Consider the following 25,653-nt stretch of genomic DNA (forward strand, 5'->3'; position numbering starts at 1 on the left):
CCCCTTCCCGAGCTGCCGGCTCTGCCAACCAGCTCCCAGAGCGAGCAGCCTGGGCTGCCGCTGCGCCGCGCCGCCAGGATCTGATGCGCATCCATATTAGCCGTCCGAGCGCAGGAATCCGGCCCGACCCGCGCCGCCGCGCCCGCCGAGCAATTTATTTTTAACCAGCACCGCCGGGACTCGGATGGTGCGCGCACCGCGGGCCAGAAACATCTTCCCAGCGCTGCTCTCCATCTTCCGCCCTCTCTCCCCCGACATCCTCCCCCCCATGTGGGAGGGGAAACTTTTCTCCTACATACTTTCGAGTCCCTCTCGGGCCGAGGAGCACGGAGATGACGGCGCCCGCCCGCCGCCGCAAGGTATCCGGGGGTGCCCGCTCGGGGTGCCCGCCTGGGGTGCTGGCTCGGGGGTGCTCGCAGGGGCCGCGCGGTGGGAGCATCCGCCGCGCCCTGCTCTGCGGACTTTGATCCTCCCCGGCGGACGGCGCCGGCCCGGAGGGGGGCCGCGGGCAGCCCTGCGCCCTGGCCGTTCCCAGCTCGTGGCTGGTGGTCACGCCGACCACCGCCCCCGGGTGACCGGGCGAGGAGGGGCCGGGGCGGGGGCCGCGTCCGCGCGTATTGTTTCCTTGCCCTTCCGTTGACGGTGTACGTGTTTTCGTGGGAGCTATCGGTGTGGAGCGGAGCCTGCATCGCGGGAGGGGGGGGGGGGACCTCGGCGCCCGGCGCCGTCACGAGCACAGGAAGGAGGCCGGGAGCATCCGAGGCGGGGCCGGCCGCCGGGGCCCGCTTCGCCGCCCAGCTGTGGAGCGCGCTCGGAAACTTTTGTCCGCCGCCCGCTGGACCAATTTTTCGCAAGTTGTGGGGCTTCCCTGCCTCCTCCCATCCCAGCCGGCAGCGCCGAGGAGGGGCGGGGGGCGGCGGTGTCGAGGGGCTGGGGACCCCGAGCGGCCCCCCCCAACCCCGGTCTCGGCCCGGCCCCCCGCGCCCCCTCCTTGCTCGCGGTCTCTTAGGAAACTGCGACCTTAATGGTTGCTAAGGAGCAGGGGAGGTCCTTCCCGTCGCCGGCCCCCTCCCTGGAAGCGGCGTGTTTTCTGGACGGGACCGAGGGTCGCGTCCAGGATGTGGGGACTCGCTCCCCGCCGCCCGCGGGGCCCGGGAGGCGCGTGAGTGCGGGGCGCGGCGGCCGAGCCCTCTTCTCGGCGGGGCCACTTCTCTTTCCCGGCGGGGTCGGGTGGGGGGGGGGGCGAGGAGGGGCGCGGGGACCGGCCGGAGGACGGGCGGGTTGACAGGCGCCGCGTGCAGCTCGCGTCCAGCGTCCGCGGTGCATCCGTGATGGGTTATAAAAGAGGAGGAAAGTATTTCTCCTTGCTCAGCAGATTTTGCCCTCCCTCGCTCCTTACTGGTTAGAAGATAGAACGTGAGCCCAGATCCGGACGAGCAGTTCACATTCCATTACGAAATTCTACACGGCTTCAGAGCCAGCAGCAGCACACATTCGGGGCACTTTGGCGTGTTTTCGGCTTCTTTCGGGGGGTTAATGGTGGCGGAGAGAGACAGAAGGGTGAATAAAAAAATATACTTTCGGGGTATGCTGAGAAACCTGTCCCAGGGTTTTCATCAGCAGAAAAATTCCCCTTCCTTCTTGTGGTAGAGTTTAGATGTAAAAGCCAGGGAAAATAAAGTTTGCCTGTTTGATAGGGATGCTGGAAATAGCGCGGTATTTCTGTCTTGAAGAGGAAGACTTGAGATGATTTCTGCAAAGTCTGAGCTGTTCATGTGCATCCCGTATTTTTGAGGTCGTTTTAGATACTCAGTGGGGTCTGTGCCTGCGTGCGAGTGTATTCTGAAATAAGTTTAATTGATGTGGAAAGTGGAGAAAAGGGAACTGCAAAGAAAAGAATGGTTTTTGTTTTGTTTCTGAGTTTTTCGGGGGTTTTTCCTTCTTCTCCTCATCGCCCTTAAAAGCATCCTCTAGATCTAATGCTTTTCGAGTTAGGCAGGTATGGTTCTAAGACGTAATGTAACCCGGAAGTCTTAAGTTAGAGGCTGAAACTTCTCTTTTTTTCTCTCTTGCTTTCTTGTTTTTAAACGTTTAGGTATTTTCTTTCTTCAAGAGTCACACAGAACTTTTGAAGGAATGGGTTCAAATTATTCTTAAAGTAATTTATGCAAAGGTGAATCACTAATTTTAGTGTTGTGTTTTTTTTTTTTCTTTTCTTTTCTTTTACCTTTGCCCTTTGGAGGGAGCTCCTGGGTACCCGGTGATGGATCCTGCTTTGATGTGTTTTGAGCTTTGGTTACACTGATGAATTAAACATTTGAATGGCTTTTATCAAGTTTTAAAATGTGTGAAAAAAACACCTTCCTTCCCACCCACCCCCCCAACCCCTTTTACAAAAGAAAGGGAGAGCCCTTTGATTTAGTTATTGTTTACCTTGTGGTCCATTTTAGGTTGTTAATGAACTTGCCCTGTTTTATCATTCTTAAAAATACTGCTCAACAGGTTGCGTGTTAGGATGTTCAGATTTGCTGGTTATGTGAGACTGTCGAGAAGTGCTGCTGCCATTCACGGCTTTGTGGCATATCATTCTCTGGGTTTTTCTCGATGCCGTTTTCTGTCTCTTCAGAAATTCAGAGCCTCAGCCCTCATGGCAGACAGGTGTTTGTTGTGTGGTGGGGAAGGTGGGTCTGACTCAGCGGGCACAGGTGGTGCATCCATTCCTAACTGTTGACGTCATCAAACAAGTGACCTTTTGATGGAAGGGTCTTTTATTACCGATTTTTTCAGGCAGCCTCCTGAGGTCTCATTTGCAGCCAGCATAGGTACAGAATGTGGGAGGAGGACAGCAAAGCTGCTTAGGCTGCATCCCAACAACAGTTGTTGATTGGTTGCCAGTTGTCTGTCCCCGGCCCTCTTAGATAGTTGCCATTTTGTGGCTTGCATTTCTCCTCCTCAGTTTTGAACTGCTGTGCGGGTCCACTTCCTGAGATCAGTTTGGAACTTTTTTTGCTGCCTGTCTTATGCTCCGTAGTTAACATCATGTGCCCTTTTTCAGCAAAGGAAGTGTTCTGGTTAATGAAGGAAAATTCCACCCTTTGGAGGTTTTATGTGACGTAATTAATATAAATTTAAGTCCTACAAAAATTGGTTAAACGTGCTCGCTGGACATAGTCAGAGGTGCACGCTTTTGATGCTTCTATTCATTATCCTTCTGAAAAGTAGGTGGTGCTTAAAAGGTCATAGGATAAGGGTTGCTAAGCAGCTAAACAGAAGGATGCTAAAATTAACCAGAGCATTTTTGAAAGGGAGTCCTCTCCTGTTTTACATTATTTAACTAGATTTAATTAATTTCTGAATCTTCCATGGCCTTTGACCTAGGAAAACAGGATGTTAAGTTTGTTTTGTTTTTGTTATCATATTGAAATAACCTCTCTTCTGTTGTGTCTTTTTTTTTTTTTTTGCTTTTTAGGGCCACACCTGTGGTATATGGAAGTTCCCAGGCTAAGGGTCCAATCGGAGCTATAGCTGCCAGCCTACGCCACAGCCACAGCAATGAGGGATCCGAGCCACGTCTGTGACCCACATCCCAGCTCACGGCAACACCAGATCCTTAACTCACTGAGCGAGGCCAGGGATCGAACCCGCATCCTCATGGATCCGAGTTGGGTTCGTTACCGCTAAGCCACAGTAGGAACTCCCTGTGAGTGTCTTTTAATTGACATTCGTGCTCTGCCCCGCTCTGGTGTCCTCCCTTTCCTAGGAAATGTGGGCTTACCAGCACCTGTTTCGTTTATGAGTGACAGGCTGTTTGGTTTGTTTTGGAAAACCTACGGAACCCATACAGTGATGTCATATTTTGCTCTTTATCAAACAGGTTTGTATTCACCAGATTGAAATGCAATATCGTATCAAAAGAAAGAAGCTACGGTCCGTAGCTACCAGGACCGTAGCTTCTTCCCCCTTGACTGAGATTAGATTAGGTTTTGATAGGGGGCCTCCTTTTCACCCCACCTCAGTTTATTTCAGCCTAGTTCTTCATACCGCTTTCAAAATAATGACCTTAGGTGTAGGGTATCTTTGGAACCAGCTGTTGGAAAGCAACCCTTTAACGATCTTGAAGTTTGTTGGTGAGATGATGGGGCTGGTGACCGTCAGCTATTGGTTGAAAGGCAAGCCCCCTTTCGCTCAGAAGTTTCCCTGCCGCAGCGTTACCTGTGAGCTTCGGACCTACTGAACAGGCAACATTGAGTCATGTTTTTTATATCCGAATATAATTAAGAAGTGACATGGGTTCTTAGGCAGGGGGGAGGAGGCACAGGCTAGGTGAGTTTCCTAGCTCTCTTTCAGACTTAGAAAGAGCTTTATAGGTAGAAACAACCATTGAGCCTTTCTTCAAAAAGCAGGGGTCGGCCTGTGATTTCCACACCCTGGGGGGCCTCTCCGTAAATCAGAGGTCAAAAGACAGAGCCGTGGCATACAGTGTGCTTTCTGAAATGCATCACTTATTTTTAATTTTCAGTGGGAGATGGGGCATGAGGGTGACGGACCCTTTCCCTTGGCTGTCCTGGGGGCCGGCATCAGCCGCGGTGCCTGGCTCTGTTTCCCTGTCGCCCTGCCTGGGTGTAGCTGGCGTTGGTTGGTGGAGGAAGGGACGCCCGGGAGGAGGGCGCAGGGAGCAGTTCCTTCCACCTACTGGTGCATCTCGTTTCTGGTGGTACTTTGGGTACAGGTGAGCCAGTCTGCCCATCCATAAAGGTGGCCGCCTGTGAATAGGTGCTTTAGACAAAAGGAGTGGGAGAGGGTGGAGAGTATTTGTTCAGTGTGATTCCAGCAAGCAGTGCTAATAGAATTTGAAAGCCTCCGTCAGGTCCCCCAGGTCCCCCGAGACCGGGAACTGGCTGCTCCTGGGGATTCACCTGAGGCCTTTCCGACACCGTGAGGGCGGGTGGTCCTGATGAGGTTGGAGGAAGCCCAGTCAAGAGCCCCACATTCTTTGTCAGCGGGCCAGACTGCGGAGAAAAAGTCTCAGTGGGGGTAATTAGATAAAGCTTTTAAATGGCTCTATTTGTTTTTCCCCTGGCTAGCTCGTTTTCTCATCTCTTTCACCCCCTTTCCCAGAGACTCTGGGGGCAGGATTGTTATAAGAATGTTGCAGGCTTTTTGGCAGTTTCAGTACTTGGGAGATTTCGTATTTCCTTAGGGCCGACTCTGGATAAAGGTAACTTCACCCTGTTTTTGTGAAGGGCCTTGAGCAAAGATTCAGATTCTATCCTCAGAGCAGCACAGCAAGGCTGGGAGAGTATATGAACCCATTTTCCAGTTGTGCCAACCTCCACCCGGTGGCTGGTCATAAATCAAGCCTAGGACCCAGAAGTTCCAACCCCAGCCTGACTCTGCACACCACCTGCTTTTTAAAGTCAGCTTGGCCTCCGAAGATGGAGCATTAAATATACAGGGCCTGTTTATCTTTGTGTGTGTGTGTGTGTGTGTGTGTGTGTGTTTAAATGAGACCAGGCCCTTCCACAATAATCCTCTGGTTGAATTTGAAGGTGTAAGGCCATTAAAAAAGAAACGTTCTAGCCATTGGCAGTGTGACGCTAGATGAATGTGATTATACACTTTTTTTTTTTTTAGTAGGTTTTCTACCTCTTGGGATCATGGTAAAGGATAAAATAAATGTTCCAGAAAGTCAAAATCTATATATGGAAGAAAGGGTTATATTTTGAGCTCAGGAAGCTTTGTGGGTATCCACTCTGGATTTCCTTGGGCAGAGTTTGTGTTTGCTGCGAGTGCTGAGGAGACAGACCAACAAGTTATGCTGAATGACGTTTGCTTCATCAGGGATGGATCTTAGGGGAAAGGCAGGTGGCTGCCGCTTTTAAACCAGTGGTTCTCAGCTTGGTGGTTTTCCCCCGGGGGCACTTGGCAGTGTCTGGAGACACTTGATTGCCTTGCTGGGGCGGTGTGTGTGTGCGTGCGTGCATGCGTGCGTGCGTGCGCTGCTGGCCTTTAGTAGGCAGAGGCCAAGGATGCTGCTGCCCGTCCCACAATGCACCGGAAGGCTCCACCACAAAGGATCGTCCAGTCCCAAATGTCAGTAGGTGGAGGTTGAGAAAGCCTGCTTTAAAGTTACAGGCGTCCTGGCCTGTGTCACGCAGGCAGGCAGCCCTGCCTTCTCACTCTATTGCATGGGGCATATTTGGAGATCTGGACTTTCTTAGAGCAAGGAAGCTCTCCTTCCATGCCCTGGAGGTGTTGCAGTTGGCAAGTTGAAGGTTTCGTAGAAGAATTGGGGGTTGGTGAAAGCACGCAGGTGGCATGACATATATTTTACCCCCCCACCCCCACCCCGTGCCCCCCGTAGTAAATACAAGTTGCAGAAGTGATCTGCTTCTAAAACAGACCAGCCTCATTGGCACCGGGGCCCTGCTCGGGTAGGTGGCTCTGCTTTCCGAGTCACTTCTTCACTTATTGAAGAAACCAGCTCCGGCGCTGTCAGCTGCCACTTCTCCCTCGTGTTTTAAGTTATGTGGTGTAACCCCCGTCCCCAAATATCCCCCTGAGTGTTTGAACTAGCCCCTGCTTGCTTGACAGGTAGTGTTTTTGCCCTGGTAGTCTGCCTTACTTGGTTTTCTCAAGTTTTTGCAAAATCCTTGGATAGTTCCCCAGCCTTCTTAGAGGGCGGTGTTCGGGACACCTGTCTGTACATCGCTGTGGGGCGGGGGCGCTGGCAGCCTGCTGCCTTAGCTGGAAGGGATACAGTGATGGTGATTTTTATGTTCTTGAGACTCCCAGACCTCAAATACACAGAAAAAAAAAATGTTGTGATATAGAAACATTCAACCAAATTTCCTCAGGCCAGAAGTGTGGGGACGGGGACAGGAGCCATCTTTTAGTCACAGGTGCCACTTGCCTAACCCTTGTCCTGGTCCACGTCCCCCCCCCCCCATCTCACTGGCAGCCGGCCGGCGAGGAGGAAGCCTTAGAGCCAGAAGAAGCAGGAAGAGGTGGGGACCATTCCAGAAAGGGCAGGGCTGCCTGTGGTGGGAAGTGACAGTTGCCCCCTGAACGTTTGGGCTCCCTCTTACCCACGAGAAAGGGTTGTTAGCATGTGCAGGCAGCGTTCTTTCCATCCCAGACCCGGGGACAGACTGTCGGTTCCGTTCCCATCCCTCGGGCCAGGTGGTGTCGGGCCTGCTTGCAGGTGTCGGAGGTGTCCCCGCCCCGCACCTGGGACCTTGCTGCCCTCGCCTCTCACCTATAAACCGGCCACTCCCGGCTCCCTGACTCCATTTACTGCATTTGCCAAACCAAGGCTCACCTGCAGGTACCTCGGCGGAACGTGTAGGAAGAAAAGTCTCTCCCCCACTTCTAGAAGGTGAACTTCAGCTCACCGTTCGACCAGCCTTCAGGCCAGACTCGACTCCTGGCCTCTCTCTGCGGTGTGCAGACACCGGGCCGTCCCCGAAGGCCTTGCCCCGTCCAGCCCTGGTGTCAGCTGCCCCCCTGTCCTGACCTACAGTCCTCATCATGGTCACAAAGGCCCCCAAGGTGCATGTCCTGCCGCCAGCGTCCCCCTCCTGCAGTAGTTGCCCTCCATCTCTGCAGCTGCACATGGGATGGGGTTTGCCTGCTGAAACACACCTCTGCAGGAAGGAATCCAAAGTCCTCGCCTTGGCCCCGGAGGACCTCCCTCCGCGGCTTTCCGGACTGTCACTCTAGTGTCAACCCTTCCTGCGCGTGCGCGCGCCCCCATGCCACGGTCCCGCTGAGGAAACTTGTCCCGCTTCTGCTTTTCCGCGTAGCGCTCCATTCTGGTTTGTCCCCAGTGCTTCTCCTTGCAAACGTGTCTTCACTCTTCTTTCAAGGCTCATCTCAAACACCACCTCCTGCAGGGAAAACCAGGTCTTCCATCCAGAGGCACTTTTACCCCCCGCTGGCCGGTGTGCCTGCTGTAATTTGCCTGTTGGCACGTTTCCTCCCCGGATCAGCAGCCTCACTCATGTTTTCCCACCTTCTGTGCGCAACTCTGGGATTGCATGGTTGATGCTGATTCAGTGATTAGTGTTGAACCCATTTTCAGAATACGGAAAAATGCAGAGCTTCTCTGAAGAGGTCCGGGTTCTTTTTGGAGCCCACATATAATTTTGCAAGCGAGGTCCTCAATAAATGGCCCACATCGGGAGAAGGAAACGGAAGAAGACCCATCCCGCAGAAAGTGGGTGCCAAGTGCCCACTGGTGGGAAAGCGTCTTGAATTACAGAAATTTTAAAATAAAAGTTTGCTCAGCTTCATTTACTCGAAATTAAAGAGAGGGAAGAAAAAACTTTGTTAATGCCTGACTGCACTAAAAGCTGTCACACCAGGGCCCTTACTAATTATAACCACTTTTCATGGCTCTTGGTTTGAAGTTTATATTAAACAGGAGGGATGGGCACAGAGATCAAAGGCCCAAATCATTTCAGAGCTCCAATGTGTGGGCCCATTTTCTCTGCTTAGTTAGATTTTTGTTTCATTAGTGGTATGAGTTAATAGGAGTGTTGGTCTGTGTATAATTTAACTTTTCTTTTTTCCGTTACTCCTTGGATTTAAAACAAAATGCCTAACCAGAAACCTACATGGGGCAGGTCTTGCTTTATTTGTGTGTGTGCACGTGTGCAGTGTATATGTATCTGCGTGCGTGATAGGAGTTGATTACAGATCGTATTTATAGAAAGAATCATTTTCACTGTTTTCGGGGGAGGTTCCTTTATGCTGAGACTTTATTGTTCAAAAAAAGGAAAAAAAAAAAAAACGCCTGAATACACAAAATCATCTCAAAATCTTTTCTTGGCTTTCTTTTCAAAGAAGTACGTGTGTCTTTAGAAGATACCTTGAAGATGGGGTGAGGGAAAGGCGTTTTGCCTCTGGAGCCTTTTATACTTGTGGGTTTCCTTTTCGAATAAGGAATTAAAATTATTTTCTCTTGTTTTTGGCCGTGCCTGCGGCATGCGTAAGTTCCCAAGCCAGGGATTGAACCCATGTCAAAGCAGCGACCTGCCACAGAGGAATTCCAAAAATTGTTTTCTTTTTAAATTGGAAGGTTTTGATAGCCTTTATACGAGATAACATCCTAATTGATTAAACATACATTTTTGCTACCTTTAAATATTCCTTTACATATTCAGGCTCAGATGTGCCGGATCCATTCAGACAGAATATTTCAACTTCATCTTATTTCTAAGGAAGCTTGTATATTTGCCTTTCTGATGTGAAAAACAGATTTTTTTGAAAAGCCGTTTTCTCTTTCACTTTAGGGCATTTAATTGTTTTGAGGGATGATTATATAAAACTCGTCAGTGAGCCTCTGAAACAGGTTTTCAAGACTTGGTTAATTAAACTGGTAAACCTATATTGGGTCAAACTGTTCTACTTAAAAATTGAAACCAAGTATAATTTAAAGGAGGCTTGGAGTTCCCATTGTGGCGCAGCAGAAATAAATCTGACTAGGAACCGTGAGGTTGCTGGTTTGATCCCTGGCTTCGCAATCAGTGGGTTAAGGATCCAGCGTTGCCGTGAGCTGTGGTATAGGTCACAGATGCAGCTCAGATCCTGTGTGGCTGTGGCTGTGGCTGGGCTGTGGCTGTGGTGTAGGCCTGCAGCTGTAGCTCTGCTTCGACCCCTAGCCTGGGAACCTCCATATGCTGCGGGTGCGGCCCTAAAAAGCAAAAATAATAGTAAAATTAAAGGAGGCTTAACGCACACATCTCTAAATTAGTTTTTACATCATGAAAATAAGGTTTCCGAGAACCACTTGTTGTTGAAGTGCCTGGGAAAGCTTTATCCCCTCCTTTTTCTAAAATGTTATATAGAGTTGGATTCAGTATCCGATTTGGAAAACAGCCCCCACATGTGCAAACCTTATAGTGTTTGCTTTTTTAAAAAACCATTTACAGATCTTTAGGGATTTTTATTTTCTCCGCGAATTTTCATTTCGACTAGGGGATGGCTGTGATTCGCAGCAAGAGTGCTAAGGTGAGGAAGCGAGGCCGTTGTGAGCCTCACAGACGTGGAACGAGCCCCTGGACCACTAAGGTGGTTCCATCTGGGCTTGGTGTTAAGTGTGACGAGAGCCTGCGACAGGCGGTGCGGGGGAGGGGCGGAGGATGCTGGGAGGCAGGTCGAGGAGGGTGTCTCAGCAGAGCGCCCTGAGCTAATAGTGAAGAGGAGGGGAGGGGATTGGAGCAGGAACAGCTAGTACTGAGGCCCTGAGGTTGGGGAGGAGGGTGTGGAGGAAGAGGAGACGGAGGTGTGATGACACTGCAGGGTGAGGTGGGTGGGGCTACAGCTGCTGCGCGTAGCTCCCAGGTATTTGGAATTCTTCCTGATGAATTCTGGGAAGCCTTAGTGGGTGTTAGGCCAAGGACTGGCATGATGAGATTTGCATTTTTGAAGATGACCCCTGCCCCGATTGGAGAAGAGACCAGACGAAAAGGAAGCCACTCTTTTGCCTGCTGTTTGCCATCCGCCAGAAGGTTCGTTTTTCACAACTTGGAAAACCAGTCGTGGCTTAGAGGGGGTGGCAGTAGCGATGGGCAGCCTCGGTGGGCTTGACGGAGATGGAGGAAGGACTTGAGGCTGGGGGATGGGGAGATGATTTCCAGGGCTCCCGCTTCTGGGGCAGGTGGCTGGCGGCGCCTTTCTCTTGAGATCACATTTCGGGATGAAGCAAAGCTTCGGGAACCAGGTACATTCCCTGCCTTTTAAAGAGTTATGTTCATGTGTGTTTGAATTTTATCAGCATTTTCTTGTACTGTTCTCGTTGGTTAAAACCTAAGGTACTGGGTTCTTCTGTGGTGCCGCCAGTTAAGGATCTGGCATTGTGACTGCAGTGGCTCGGGTCGCCGCTGTGGCACGGGTTTGACCCTGTCCTGGGAACTTCCTCATGCCGCAGGTGTGGCCTATGTATATATTTATAAAAAAATTAAAAAATATATTTACCTCGCGTGGATAATGCCTGAAAAAGTCTTCTATAAAAGTGAGAGACGGAAGTCAGGTACTTATCGTTGGCCACAAATGAACGGCTTCCTTCTCCCCTCCCCCTGCCCTCCTCTCCTCTCTCCTCCTCCATCTTTTCATTTCCTGAGCCCAAAAGGAACATGGAATCGTTGTCGATGGCCTGAGCTTCCGCAGGATTTTCTGCTGAGATCTGCACCTCAGTTTCCGTTTGTTGTAGTGATGCCTCGCCGCCTTGACTTGTGAACACAGGGCTTGGGGAGGAGGCTCCGCAGGTGGACCGAGTGAGGACTCAGAACTGCCCGCGCCTTCTCCTTAAGAGGGTCAGAACGCCCCTCCTGACCTGATTTTCCAGCGTTTTCGTCATGTCGTGGTGGTCAGCGGACGCTCTGAGTGTCTTAGAACCCGACATCAATCTTTTGCCTGACGAGTAACCTGTGAAAGTTCCTGCAATTAACAGAAGCCGCCCTGTTTCTCCTGCTGGTGCCAAAGGAGATTGCATCCTTGTTGGGGAGGGGGTAGTAGGGGGTGGCTGGTCCCCACCCAGCCTGTGTTGGAGCACCTCTGGTGATGGCAGATTTGGCCCCCAGCCCAGCCAGCCCTTGGGGTTTTACTGTGTTAAATTTTTTTTTTTTCAAGGCCAACAAAGTCTTTGTGGACCAAGCTAGAAGGTGGTGTGTTTTCTGCTGCGTTGGTAAAACACAAGCTAGAGCGCAGGCCAGCTGCCCTGTGCAGCCTGACCCCCAGGGCGTCCATCGGGGGTGCTGGACCCTGCTTCACGGAGGGTGGGGGTCCTGCCTCACTTGCCCGCACAGCCATCCCCTTGGATGTGAGCTGGGACATGCCATCCTTAAACCATTTCGCAAGAAAGCCTTAGCGGGTGTGCCTGCACCTGGGAAATGCCGTTCTCTGACGTCATACAGGTGACTCATCAGAACCTCCAGTGACCCTCAGGCAGCCCCACCCTTTGATAGGGTATCAGTCCTGGCTCATCTGACCCAACTGGTGGTCCCGAGCCCTGCCCATCGTGGGGAGGACGCGGGTATCCATCTTTTGTTTAAGAGCACAGGTGTTCCCGCATCACCCGCAACCTCAAATCCCGTTAGAACAGGCTGCACACTTTGACTGCAGCCCTCGGCTTGAGGAGATGAGCTGATGGGGGAAGGGACGCTCAGCGGAGACCTTGCCCCTCCCGTGGCTTTCTAGCCGAAGTCGCTTGGTGAGGAGATGCTGAGAAAGGCGCTTTCGAAACTAAGCATAAGCCAGGCTTGGGAAATTTCAAGTCTTAGGGTACGCGGCATCTCGGGCATCTCGCCTCGCCGTGACCCAAGCAGCAGCGTGAGTTTGGAGATCTAATAAGTGTGTTGCAGAAAAAGCTTCCTAGGATGGCCTTGCAACGAGTATGCAGAATTAGTGTGGGACGTACCATCCGTAGTAGCCAATTTCTGGTGACGAAGGTCTGTGTGTGTGTGTGTATATATGTAAATCCATGCTCCTGTTCAGATAACCCACCCGTAACTGCTAGATAGTGGTGACAACACACACTGTCTGTTGGGTCACTTCTTTCTTAAAACGGTTGTGTATTTAATCCCTGGTGTTAGGGTGTTGAAGGGCCTTGGGGTGGTACCTTCCCCAGCTTTGGGGTGTTGTAATGTCTATACCTTCTGGAGACATTACACACCTGCTGTGTTAAGGCGAAGTAAAAGAAAGTAGAATTTTACCGACAGCTCCCGAAGAGCTTAAAGAAGCAAGTGGACCAGGGGATGCAGGCAGTGGGGTTTTCGCGACGTGGCCCTGGGAGACAGGTGCGCGCCATGCATGGCGGTCACCTCCAGACAGAAGTGCTGAGGTCGGGGGTGGCGACCCATCCTTGCCTTGATGTTGTCGTTTTTGTTTCTCTGAGCAGTTTTACACTGACGTGGCCGGTGGTCATGGCACGTGTGTTCTGGACCTGGCTGCTGTGTCCACAAGGTGTGAGGGGCTGTGTCTGTGTGTCGTGGGGTCCAGAAAAATGGGGACACGGTGTGGTCAAATGAGTACAGTTGGAAAGTGTGACCTAAATGGCCTGGAAGCTTTATTTTATCCTTTCTTGTGTGGCAAATGGAATTCGAGGACAGCCAGCCTGTCTTTGGGAGTCCGATGGTTACCTGGGCTGCCTCCTGTACCAACAGAAAACAGAAGACGTAGGAGTCCAGCTGTCAGGAGCAGGAACTGTGGCGTGGTTGTTCATATTTTAAGCAAATCTACTGAGAATGGGTTCAAATACGCTCAGCAGAGGCATTTGAGTTCCAGATCGCCCTTAGTGAAAAGCATCACCAGTCAAAGCCCACCTGGATTTGCTTTATTTACTTTTTCATTTTTTTGCTTTTTAGGGCCGTACCCGTGGCATATGGAGGTTCCCAGGCTAGAGGTGGAATCGTTGCTGGCTGACACCACAGCTACAGCAACGCCAGATCCGAGCCACATCTGCGACCTACGCCACAGCTCACGGCAACGCTGGATCCTGAACCCGCTGAGCGAGGCCAGGGATGGAACCTGCGTCCTCGTGGATCCTAGTCAGATTCATTTCCACTGAGCTGTGATGAGTATTCTCAGTTTTTTTTTTTTTTTTTTTTTTTACTATAGTTGATTTTGTGTTTGCTTTAAATCAGATCAACCAGACCTCATCTTTCAGTGTCTCTTCTGCTCGGGGCCAGACTTCATCCCTGTTGACTCCAACCCAATAAGTCAAAAAATCTCACACATGATTGCACTTTTTGAACCTTTTATGGTTGTTGGGCTTTTCATCTGGAAAAACTCAGCATGAGAGTAGGGGGAGCAGCGGTAATCGGAGCTAACGTTATTATTGAGCACGTGCTGGTTATATCATTGTCCTAAATGCCTGACATTTCGGATGGTCCCGTCATTCTTCATAGCAGCTCTTTGACACCAGAAGTACGATTCTTTTTTAATTCAGTGGATTTTATTATATTTATAGTTGCGCAACCATTGTCACATGATCATTATCCCCATTAGTCAGAGGAGGAAACTGAGAACCAGCGAGTTAGCGGGCCTCACACAGTGCAGCCGGTGCTGGAGGCCACCGCTCAACTTCCTCCCACAGTGATGTGACACGTCACCAAATAAGTAGCCCCTGACTACCTGCTGTATGCAGAGCTGGCCAGCAGCATGTGTGTGTGACGGGGCTGCTGGCTTCTGGACATTGCAGATTCAGGCCTACCCATGAAACAGGTCCTTCTGTCTGGCATTTGACGGAGTGAGTCAGGCCATCACCGTGGAGGATGGAGGGGGAGGTGGGGGCTGCTGGAAACAGGGCTCCCACAGGTGCTGTTGCTTGACTGGTCAGCCAGAGGGGAGCGTCTGCCCCCAGAGCCCCCAGGGCCGTGAGACCGAGAGTAGGGGGAGGCCCTGAGCATCCTGAGCGTGGGATGTCCCCCACATTTTCCCATCAGAGGTTCCAGGGCCTGGACTTGGGCTTCTGCTGGTCCTCCTTGGGGGGGGGGGGGGCGGTGCCTGTCCTTCAGCTTCTTTGCTGTGGACACCCCACTTTTTTTTTTTTTTTGTCTTTTTATGGTCTCATCTGTGGCATACGGAGGTTCCCAGGCTAGGGGTCCAATCGGAGCTGTAGCCACTGGCCTACACCACAGCCACAGCAACACCAGATCTGAGCCTCATCTGCTACCTACACCACAGCTCATGGCAACACGGGATCCTTAACCCAGTGAGCAAGGCCAGGGATCGAACCCCCATCCTCTTGGATACTAGTAGGGCTCGTTAGCGCCGAGCCACAATGGGAACTCTGACACCCAGTTTTTAAAGTTAAAGTATAGTTGATTTACAATGTTGTGCTAATTTCTGTTGTGCAGCAAAGTGACTTAGTTATACGACATATAAGTTCTTTTTTTTAAATATTCCTTTTTATTATGATTTATCCCAGGAGACCGGATAGAGTGCCCTGTGCTGTACAGTAGGGCCTTGTTGTCTGTCCATTCTAAATGTCATAGTTTGCATCCGCTACCCCCCGACCCCCCGTCCATCCCACGCCCTCCCCCTCGCCCTTGGCAACCCCTTCAGCCTGTTCTCTCTGTGAGTCTGTCTCTGTTCTGGAGATAGGTTCACGTGGTGGACACCCACATGTAAGCGCCCTAAAACTTCTCCGGCTCCGTTCCACAGGGAGGGTGGCTTGTCGGTCACCTGGGAAGAGCCAGGACACTCAGCTCTGAAGGCACCTGGGGAGGGGAGGGGAGGGCTGCCTTCGTTTCTACAGGACCGGTGCCTGGAAAACAGATCCCTTGATGTTTTATGGTAAAATAGGCTGTGACCCCTTTTATGTGCCATATAAATTCCAGATTTTGCCCTGGACGTGGTGTTGGGGGTCAGGACCTGAGATCTAAGAGGCGAAGTGGTCTGTGGTCCCGGTGAAGCGGCTGTAACGAGTGAATTGATCTAATCAATTACTCATCCAATGTTTGGATGTGTCCACATTCAAGGGAGATAGCTTCCAGGAGGTGTCTTTTTGCTCTGCTTTTTAAGCAGAAGGAGGTGCGTGGACTGGAGGACAGTGACAGGAGGATGCCCTCTCCCTTGGGGCGTTTCTGCGTGGGGGGTGTCTCCTCTGCACCGTCCCTCCCCTTCTCTGGGGGCAGGGGGCGGGAGGGGGGCGGGCGACGACCAAGCAAGTTGTGGAACCTCAGGTCTCCAATGGCGAGGAGCCCTTGATGGTCTGTTTCCTGTTTCCGGTGGGTCTGTGGAGAAGGATTGTTTTGAAATTAGCAACAAATAGAAAATTTCAGTCTTGCGTGCGCCCAGCTCTGTTGCACCCGAGCCAGCTTCCACTTACTCCCGTTATTATTACTGTTGTTATCTTGCTCGTGGCAGTTTCGGGCTCCCGCAGAAGAGGAGTGAAGGCCGTCTGGATTGCAGGCCAGGGTCCCGTGCTCTTTCTCATGGGGGGTCGGGAGAGGCGACCCCTCCACCCTCAGCTTTGCTGCGCCAAAGGCTTCTTGATGCCTCCCCCAGGCTCTAGGACCCAGGGAGGCAAGGATGCGCTAAACACGGTCCAGCCTTAAAAGGTCCAGCCCTGAAACTCACCTGTGTCACAACCGGCCGAGACACCAGGACATGCAGAGGACCTGCAAGTGGGAACCGGTCGGGGAAAGAGGAAGTGATTATGTCTTCAGATGGGGGGAGGGTGCGCTGGCCACGTGGAGAAGCGTGTGGCCCAGGGAAGATGAACTTCTAGGCAAAGAGCAGTGCATGGACAGGACAGGCCCTGGGACGTTTATAGCACGAGGCTTCTTTGCGGGCAGGATGGGTAGGCATCGGGGTGAGACCAGAGGAGAGAGGCGGGGTGCTGGATCGAGTTGGGGCTGCTGAGTCCTGGAGGCAGGTGTGAGCTAGCACATGCTCTGAGGCCGGCCCCTTAGAAACATCAGGCTGTAGAGGAGACGCTTCGCAAGAGTAACCGTGACCTTGGGTGCCGTACTGAGCAGAATATTTCTTCCCGTTTTCTGCACGAGACTTTTTTCTGCCCAGGACATGCGGGGCTGCCACCTGAAGTGGTGTTCAATGATGGTTGAGAGATGGGACCTTTATTTTCAGTAGAACAGAATTCAGTCCAACCGTGTTGACACTTCCTTGACTGTGTTTTTGCTCATTGGTACTTATTTATAAGCTCATCAAGCAGAGAATTCGAGACAGACTTGTTTCTGTTCCCTCAAAAAGATGGAGGGTGGGTGCTGGAGTCAGGGGGCTGTTTATTCATTAGCGTTCCCAGGGGGACTCGCGGGAACGTGGGCGCAGACGATGAACTAATGTGCAGTCTTTTTTTATTTTTTAGTGTTTGGCTTTTTAGGGCCACACCCGCAGCATTTGGAAGTTCCCAGGCAAGGGGTCGAATCACAGCTGCAGCCACCGTCTTACACCACGGCCACGGCAACGCCAGATCTGAGCCTTGCCTGCCACCTACACCACAGCTCAGGGCAATACCGGGTGCTTAACCCGCCGAGCAGGCCCAGGGGTCGAACCTGCGTCCTCATGGATACTAGTCAGATTCGTTCCCACTGATCCCGACGGGAACTCCTAATTTGCAGTCTTGATCACCCTGTGGGTGAAGGGTTCTGGAAGCTGCGAGTCGAAATAGAATCCACCTGCAAAGGCAGCACTGCCTTTGAATGGGCCGTCTAGTGCCCACTCTGCCCACCTGCCCGCCCTCCCTCCCTCTTCCCAGGGCTCCCCAGAGCCCACCTCCTCCCACAGGTGAGGTCAGCGCTGGGCCCAGTGGTGTGCGGGCTGCGAAGGCAGGCAGCTGGCAGGCCCCAGAGACGCTCGTGGTTTATTAATTACCGTGGAGGCGCACCCTCTGCCTTTTCTTCTGGGGAGGCAGAGCCGTTTTTGAATGTGCCTGCCTCGATACCTTCCAGGGCCTGTCCCGGGGCCGAGGGACCTGGCCGAGAGGGTTGTGAGACGCATGGGCAGGTTGGATGGAACACATACCTTAGAGCCTCTAACTTCATCACCTAAACTGATTTTCACATCTTCTGCTTTTACGCACTGTTGGCAACCTCTCTTGTTTAGTGTTGCTTCTCCTCGTGTCCTCTCACTGGAGCCAAGGTGGCGCGGGAGGAGGTGGAGGCTGTGGGGTCTTTGGGGGACCAGATGGGCAGTGGGTGGGAAGGCCTCTCAGAGTGCTGGGTGGGCTCCTTTTGCCTGTGACCAGCCTGGGGTGGGTGGGTGGGAGACTCAAGGGGAAGGCAGGCCCTGCCTGGGCCCCGGGCTTTGGGCTGGGTGCCCGCGGGCGTCACTTTCCCCCTTTTAAAGGCAGGAAACGGAGGCTTAGAGAAATTGATTTTTTCTGCGATCATGCAGCCACTGTCAGCCTGCCACAGTAGGCCGAGGCCACAGTCCACAGGGCATTCTTTTGTAACATGGACTCTCTCGCTGGGTACCTGGAGGGTTCTAGTCCCGTGGTTCTGATGCCTGGTTTCATTCGTCTTGATTCTTTAACAGTTTGTTGGCATTTGAGCCTAACACACTACCTGAACGGCACCACATTTAAGAGACTGGGTTTAGGGAGCTCCCGTTGTGGCTCCAGCAGGTTAAGAGCCTGACTAGCATCCATGAGGACACAGGTTTGATCCCTGGCCTCGCTCAGTGGGTTAAGGATCTGGCCTTGCCCTGAGCTGTGGTGTAGGTTGCAGATGTGGCTCGGATCTGGGTTGCTGTGGCTGTGGTGTAAGCCATTGGCTGACCCCTAGCCTGGGAACTTCCATATGTTGTGGGTGTGGCCCTAAAAAAAAGAGCGAGAGATTGGGTTTAGGCCTAGGGGGTGTGACTCTCGCCTTTGGGAGTTTACATTAGGTCAGGATGGGATGGAGTGTGGGTGGCCCCCAGCGACACCCCCGTGGGAAGGCTGCCCTCCTGGTGGGCGGGGCAGGCTGGCTGTGGAGGTTTGGGTGTAATTTGGGGTTAGGATCGTGTGTTGGAGGGTGGTGGGGTTGGAGGGCTCCCTGAAGTGGGGTGGGGGTGCAGCCAAACTGGACTTGGCCTCATATGTGGGAGGGAGTCCCAAGACTTTGATCGGGGAGGTGACAGGAGACGTGGGGAGGTTTTGACGACAGCCTCCAAAGGCCCCTTGACCACGGCTGTGGCTCTTGGCTGCTGAGACTCCTTCACGGCTGGTTTGGGGTGAGCCACGCAGCCCTCAGGTGAGTCTGGATTGCCCAGGGCCACCGAGCTGTGTCCACACACAGGGGGCGCGGGGCGGGGGGGGGGCCCTCCCTGGGGGGCTCCCACTCTATCTCCTCCCTCCTTTTCCTTTCTTGTTATTATGAGCAGGTATTCCTTTTTTTTTTTATGGCCACACCCATAGTATAGGGAGGTTCCCAGACCAGGAATTGAATCCGAGCCACAGCTGTGACCTCCGTCACAACTGCAGCAACACCAGATCCTTTGACCCACGGAGCTAGGCCAGGGGTTGAACCCACACCTCTGCAGTGACCCGAGCTGCTGCAGTCAGATTCTTAACCCACTGTGCCACAGCAGGAACTCCCATGTATTACTTAAAAAAAATTATTTTTTATTAAAGGTTAGTTAATTTCAGTGCACCCGTCTCTGCTGTACAGTCGAGTGACTCAGTGATAAATTCATGTACACATTCTTTTTTTTTTTTTTCTGCTTTTTAGGGCCACACCCACAGCATATGGAGGTTCCCAGGCTAGGGGTTGAATCAGAGTTGTCACCGCTGGCCTACGCCAGAGCCACTGCAACGCCGGATCCGAGCCACATCTGCGACCTACACCACAGCTCACGGCAACACGGGATCCTTAACCCACTGAGCAAGGCCAGGGATCGAACCCGAAACCTCGTTCCTGCTGCACCACGATGGGAACTCCGGCATCAGGTACATTCTTTAATTACATTCTTCCATCTCGGTCTTTCCCAGGAGATTGGATGTAGTTTCCCGTGCTGTACAGCAGGACCTCATGTCTTATCCTTTCTAAATGGAATTGTTGGCATCTACTGACCCCAAACTCCCGTCCATCCCACTCCCTCCCCTCCCCCAGGAGGAGGCTTTGCTTTCTTCACAGCCATAGACCTGTTGAAAAGCTGACTCATACACTCTGGCTTAAGATTCGACTTCCTAGTTAGCAGCTCCTGAAATAGTGACCCGAGAGGGTGCCGTGGTAGGAAGCGCGCACGGGGCAGCAGGAGACCGGGTTCCCGTTTAGACATGGGAGGTTCGGGTTCAGCCCCTTATGGTCTGGCCTGTCTCTTTCCGGGGTTTGCCCTCTCATACCTGAATCATGCTTATAATGTTGGCGTTTTGGTTTATATGTTAGCAGTGGAAAGACTTTCCTGGCACACGTGTGTCCTGAGATGTGTGAGCGTGTCTGCCCCTGGTCCCAGGTGTCACAGCCCAGGTTCAGGCTGCCGACTCTTCCCCACATCCAGGTTTCAAGTCTTGGCTGTTGTGGGAGTTCCCGTTGTGGCCCAGCGGGTTAAGAACACCACTAGTATCTGCGAGGACGCAGGTTTGATCCCTGGCCTTGCTCAGTGGGTTAAGGATCCAGCGTTGCCGTGAGCTGTGGTGTAGGTCACAGACCTGGCTTGGATCCTGCATTGCTCTGGCTGTGGCGTAGGCTGGCAGCTGCAGCTCCGATCCACCCCCAGCCTGGAAACTTCCACATGCGGCAGGTGTGGCCCTAAAAAAGACAAACAAATCTTGGCTGTTCCACTGTTGTATCAGCCCCAAAGCTGTCCTGAGCTGCCTGAATCTGAGGGGCTGGGGACACCGCAGCCCCTGTGCCAGAAGGAATGCACTCTCCGAGGCTCCTGGAGCCCTGGCCTGGCCTCCCCAGCTCTGCTGTCTTTTGACCTCTGGCCTGGGGGCGCCTCCTGGCCGCCTCCCTTGCGCTGGTGTTCCTAGCATTTTGAAGAAGCGACTCTGTACCATGACCTGCCTTCCTGTGAAAGCCTTTTCTGCATTATCGCCATAAACCCCGCTGCAGCCCCACCAGGCTGGTGTCGTTGTCCAGTTTGCATCTCTGCAGAGTGTTCGCTCGACCTTAGGAGGTCGTCGTTATCTCCTGATGGGGAAGCTGAGGCTGAGAGTGTGTAAATAACTTGCCCGGGGCCGCTCCAGCGTAAGTGACTTTGAGCCCAGGCTGTGTCCTCCTGTACAAGGGCCCTGGCTCTGCTCTTCTCTATTTGTTGATTAGGTGAAACTTTCTAGTCTGGTGCTGAGTTAGAGCTGATGGCTTCTATGGGATTTGTTTTCTGTTTTCCACCTTTTTGTTTCTTTTGATTTTTTTATTTTTGCTTTTTAGGGCCGCACCCGAGGCATATGGAGGTTCCCAGGCTAGGGATTGAATCAGAGTTATAGCTGCCGGCCTACACCACAGCCACGGCAGCTCAGAACCCGAGCCGCGTCCTTTGACCTACACCACAGCTCACAGCAACACCGGATTCTTAACCCACTGAGCGGGACCAGGGATCGAACGCGCAACCCCATGGTTCCCAGTCGGATTCCTTTCCGCTGCGCCATGACAGGAACGCCCATTCTGAAAGGGGGAAAGGGAGCTAGTGTTTATCAAGCACCCCTCCCTGTTTATTATCTGTTTTCCTTGTACCAGAATATAAGTTCCATGAGGGCTTCTTGCTCCTTTTTGTATTTGTGCTCCTGTGACCCCAGGCACCTACGTCTGCCTGGCACAGCCTGGGTGCTCAGTCACCACGAATGAATGAGTGAACGAATGAGTGAGTGAATGAATGAAAGAAAGAACGAGGCAGGTCATTTTACCCCAGTCTAGGTGGAGATGTTCAGACTGAGCGGTTGGGTGACTTGCCCACAGGCACAAATAACTCCTGCCGGTCACACCTCTCGCGCTCTTGATTTTTTTCAGCAAGACCTTTTTTTATGCAAGAAAAAAAAAAAAAGTAGGGAGTAATCAGATGTTAGCCCTGGGGTAGAAAACACTGATCCTTACTGGTTCACATCAGCGTTTGCTGTCGCCGGCGCCGTCGCACTGCTTGTTTCAAGCCCCTGGTCTGCCTTTGCCTTTGCCTTCCTTTGGGGGCAGGGGTGCTGTACTGCTTAGCTGAGCTGAAAATGCGCCAGCCGCCAGGATGGTCCAACGTGTTTTATTCGTCTCACGTGGCTGTCTTTGCCTGCGCTGGATCTATGACGCCACAGAAGTGGGAAACTGGGTGGAATCCGTTTCAGCCCCTCCTGGGCACGTGGTCCTGCCTGGCGAGGTTCAAGTGTATTTGCATCTTCTCTGTTTCCCATCAGGCTCTTGTACCGGAAGGGGCCTCGAGGACCCTTGTCCAGGTCAGATCCTCCCCCTGCCTCAGTTTACGGCTGAGGAAGGTCAGGCCTGGACAGATGCAGGGGCGGGGCTGGGGGGAGCCTCCGTCTTGCCTGTTGGACTCTCTTCAGTGTCAGCAGCGCTGCCCAGTCCAGGTGCCCGGAGTTGTGTGTTCAGGGCGCGGAGGGGTGTCTGAGCACGGGTGTGGTGGAGCCACCATTATTCCTGGGGAGGATGTTAGTGGGCAGGTTGCATCCACCACCCTAAGTATTAAAAATGGTTTTTCCCATTTTTATTTTTTTTGCACATTGAACTCCTGTTTACCAAACAGCAAAATTCTAAATGAACACAAAGGAAGAAAAAGCTGAAAAAGCCCAAAGGGAAAGAAAGTAAAATTATTTACTTTCATGAGTCACGTATCACCTTACGGTACACCGCCTTCCTCTGGGTACCTACGCTTAGTACAGAAATCGGATTTGTTACATTGGTGGACAATAAAGAGCCCGTTTTTGTATATGCCTTTAAATTATACTGTACCTGTTAAAAATTTAATGTGATAAGTATTTGCTGATGTATGCAAATATTCTTTGACATGAAAATCACTATAGGCGTTCCCGTCGTGGCTCAGCGGGAACGAACCCACCTAGTGTCCATGAGGATGCAGGTTTGATCCCTGGCCTTGCTCGGTGGGTTAAGGATCTGGCGTTGCCCTGAGCTGTGGTGTAGGTCGCAGATGTGGCTCGGATCCTGCATTGCTGTGGCTGTGGTGTAGGCCGGCGGCTGCAGCTCCAATTCGACCCCTAGTCTGGGAACGTCCATATGCCGTGGGTGCGGCTCTCAAAGACAGAAAAAGGAAGGAAGAAAGAAAGAAAATCACTGTATTTTGATGTGGCGTCATTTAAGGGGCATTATAGGTGAATGTTTTATTTTGCATTCCCTGGACTCGCACTGATCCTAGGTTTTTAATTAAAGTATAGTTGATTTACAGTGTTGTGGTAGTTTCAGGTGTACAGCAAAGTGATTCAGTTATACATATATGTACCTAGGTATTCTTTTTTAGATTATTTTCCACTGTAAGTTATTGAACACAGTTCCCTGTGCTCTACAGTCGTGGTTCCCAGTCGGATTCGTTAACCACTGCGCCACGATGGGAACTCCTACGGTCGGTCTCCGTTGTTTCTCTCTCTTATGAATAATAGTGTGTAGATGTTAATCCTAGACTCCTAACGTGTCCCCCCCCCCATTTACTTTTTGATTGGCTTGTAATCGGTCATCTTATTGCTCCAAACAGACAAGAATCGCCCATGAAAAGCAAACTGGGCAATTCAAAAAGCCCTTCTAAAGGGTCGGGTGCTCTCAAGAGGAGGTGTGGTGTGTTCCATCCGGTGTGGCACCCTGTGTCGATTGTTAAGGGCTGCTGTGATGTGTTATTTACCTGCGGGTGGATTTTTATGTGGTGGTTTTGCTGTGACCAGTGTCCTGTTGTTTGGCCAGCATAGCGCAGGTATTCTCAATCTTTTCTGATTTTCTTGTCATGTAAAAAAATGTTGCCTGAGCAAAAGCATACTTTCTGTTTTTAGACTCCATGGAGCGGCTCTGACAAAAAGTTAGGGGAATTTTTTATTAAGTCCAACAGCATCTTCAGAACTTGCCCAGTAATCACAGCACAAGCCTGTGGACGATTTGCTAGGTGTGTAGAGGCTCGAAGGCCATAGGGATCAGGGGACCCTCCGAAGTAGCTCCTGAGAGGCCCCTGCCCGGAGAGGGAGCTAGAGCCTGCTTGTGAATCACTCCAGGGCCTGCTGCTGGGAAGACAGCCGGCGGCTCAGTTCTGAAGGGCAGGTGGAATTCGCTAACTCCCCTGTGTGGGTGGAGAGGCTCCCAGGGCCTTGAAATGACAAATGAGGGAGTTGCATTTGGCTCCCCCCACGCTCACTGCTAAGGTTTCCAGCGGTGCACACCTACCTCGTTCTCCCCATCCTCTCAGAGAAAGGAATGCTGGCAGAGAAGCGCCTTGAAGCAGAAATATTTCTTTTTTTTTTTGGCTTTTTAGGGCCGCACCTGCGGCCCATGGACGTTCTTAGGCTGGGGGTGGAATTGGAGTTGCAGCTGCCAGCCTACAGCGCAGCCATAGATAGCCACAGCAACCCGGGATCCTTAACCCACTGAGCGAGGCCAGGGATGGAACCTGCACCCTCGTGGGTATCCGTCGAGTTTGTTTCCTCTGAGCCATGCAGGGAACTCCTTGAATCAGAACCATTTCAGCGAGCCTCGTGAAATGTCTGCTCTGGCTCTTTTCATGAGTTTCATGCGATTCACTAGAGAGAGGGCTGGATGTGTCAGCTGGGAGACGAGGGCCCTAAACCCCAGCCCAGCCCTGGTTACGGTAAATGCCGAGAGTTTGCACGCTGTGCCTCGGTCTGTATAACAGGCGCTGTCTCTTTTATCATATTCTTCAGAGGTGACAGAAGGATGCCCCCAGGTTGCATTTTTTTTCCCCTTTTTAATCAGTGAAAGCACACAGAAAGAAACTTTGTGCGGCGAGAAGCTATTGTCCTCTTATATAAAGGAAAAATACCCTAAAACGAGGGAAATTCTGAGCGTCCTGAAAGCTTCTTTAAGGCAGGGCAGCAGCCAAAAAACCTGCCTGTGGAGTAAGACTTTCCTCAAAAACCTTAGCTAGTTCTTTTTGTTTTTTCTCCCCTCTTAATCCTTGTTATTCAACAGTGATGCTTGTAATACTAGTCCTGGGCTCTGAGAACAGGGTTCTAGCACGCTTAACCCCTCCCCTCCCCCATACGGGTGGGAGAAGCAGCTGCCTGGTGTCTGATGTGTCTCCGTATTGTCTGCGGGAGGAAAAGCAGAGTGACCACCTTTGTCAGGAGGCGGGGTGGGGAGCCAGGTATGCTGCTTGTTTTACGTGGTGTCTGTGTGTTCTCAAAAAATGTTCACATCTTCTGTTTCAAGCTTCTGTAGCCTCTCCAAGTTGCCCTAGCAAATCTTCAGCAATTCCTCAGCAAAGCAGGCTGCACCCTCGAGACCTCATCAGCGGGGCCCGATGTGGAAGAATTACTTTCAGCGGATGGGGGGAGCGGGGCATGTGATTCACATCAGCTGACCTCAGTGACAGGGCTGTGGCCATCAGTACAATGGGGCCGCTACTGCCCCGGGCCGGTGCCCGTCCCACGACAAGGCTCCCAAGTCCCCTTGGAGGGCCATGGGCACTTTCGATGGGTGCTGACCTCACAAGGGTTTCCAGGGGGGAGAGAACGGTCCACACATCATTTCAGGAATTCCAGAGCAGTTTCACAATTCTGGAAGAGAATTCTACGAGAGGTTTGATGGGAAAGGTGACTCCATGAGCACCTGCCCTTGCCTTGGTCTCATACACGTTAGTCATTCTTTTTGAAAAAGAAAATAGAAGCATTATATCTTAAGGATTTCAGTTTAAAATCGAATTTTTAAAAGGCAGCGGATGCAGGTGCCGTTGGCTAGGCCCCGACCTGGAGACAATGGCGAATAAAGTTTCCCCTGAACCTGCCTTGCTTTGTGAACTGGGCAAAGGTGATTTTTAGGCATCGTGGTGCACAGAGTAGTGAAGAACATTCTCTAAAGACATGTCAATCTAGTACCGCATCAGTATCTTTATTCAAAAAAAAAATGGGAGTTTCCTGCTGGCCTACTGGTGAAGGATCGGCCTTGGCACTGCGGTGGCTCAGGTTCAGTCCCTGGCCTGGGAACTTTTGTTTGCCATGGGCACAGCCAAAAAACAAACAGACGGACAAAACCCAAAAGGTTTGGTGCTTTCAGGAGTGCTTTGCTCTCTGGTGGTTGTAAAGGCACTTCGCGA

At 51.9% G+C, this 25,653-nt stretch overlaps 2 protein-coding genes across 4 annotated transcripts in view; one reads left to right on the plus strand and one right to left on the minus strand.

Annotated features, from left to right (window-relative positions):
- Window positions 1–25,653, minus strand: part of LOC125135632 (basic proline-rich protein-like) — a 74,018-nt gene that overhangs the window by 47,832 nt on the left and 533 nt on the right. The window contains exon 2 of the mRNA XM_047795933.1: window positions 300–930. Coding sequence (XP_047651889.1) covers window positions 300–930 — 631 coding nt within the window. The remainder of the gene's footprint in view (window positions 1–299; window positions 931–25,653) is intronic.
- RREB1 (ras responsive element binding protein 1) overlaps window positions 1–25,653 on the plus strand; it is a 128,135-nt gene that overhangs the window by 556 nt on the left and 101,926 nt on the right. The window lies entirely within an intron of this gene.

This window comes from Phacochoerus africanus, chromosome 9 (genome assembly GCF_016906955.1).
Source record: "Phacochoerus africanus isolate WHEZ1 chromosome 9, ROS_Pafr_v1, whole genome shotgun sequence".
Taxonomy (NCBI): domain Eukaryota; kingdom Metazoa; phylum Chordata; class Mammalia; order Artiodactyla; family Suidae; genus Phacochoerus; species Phacochoerus africanus.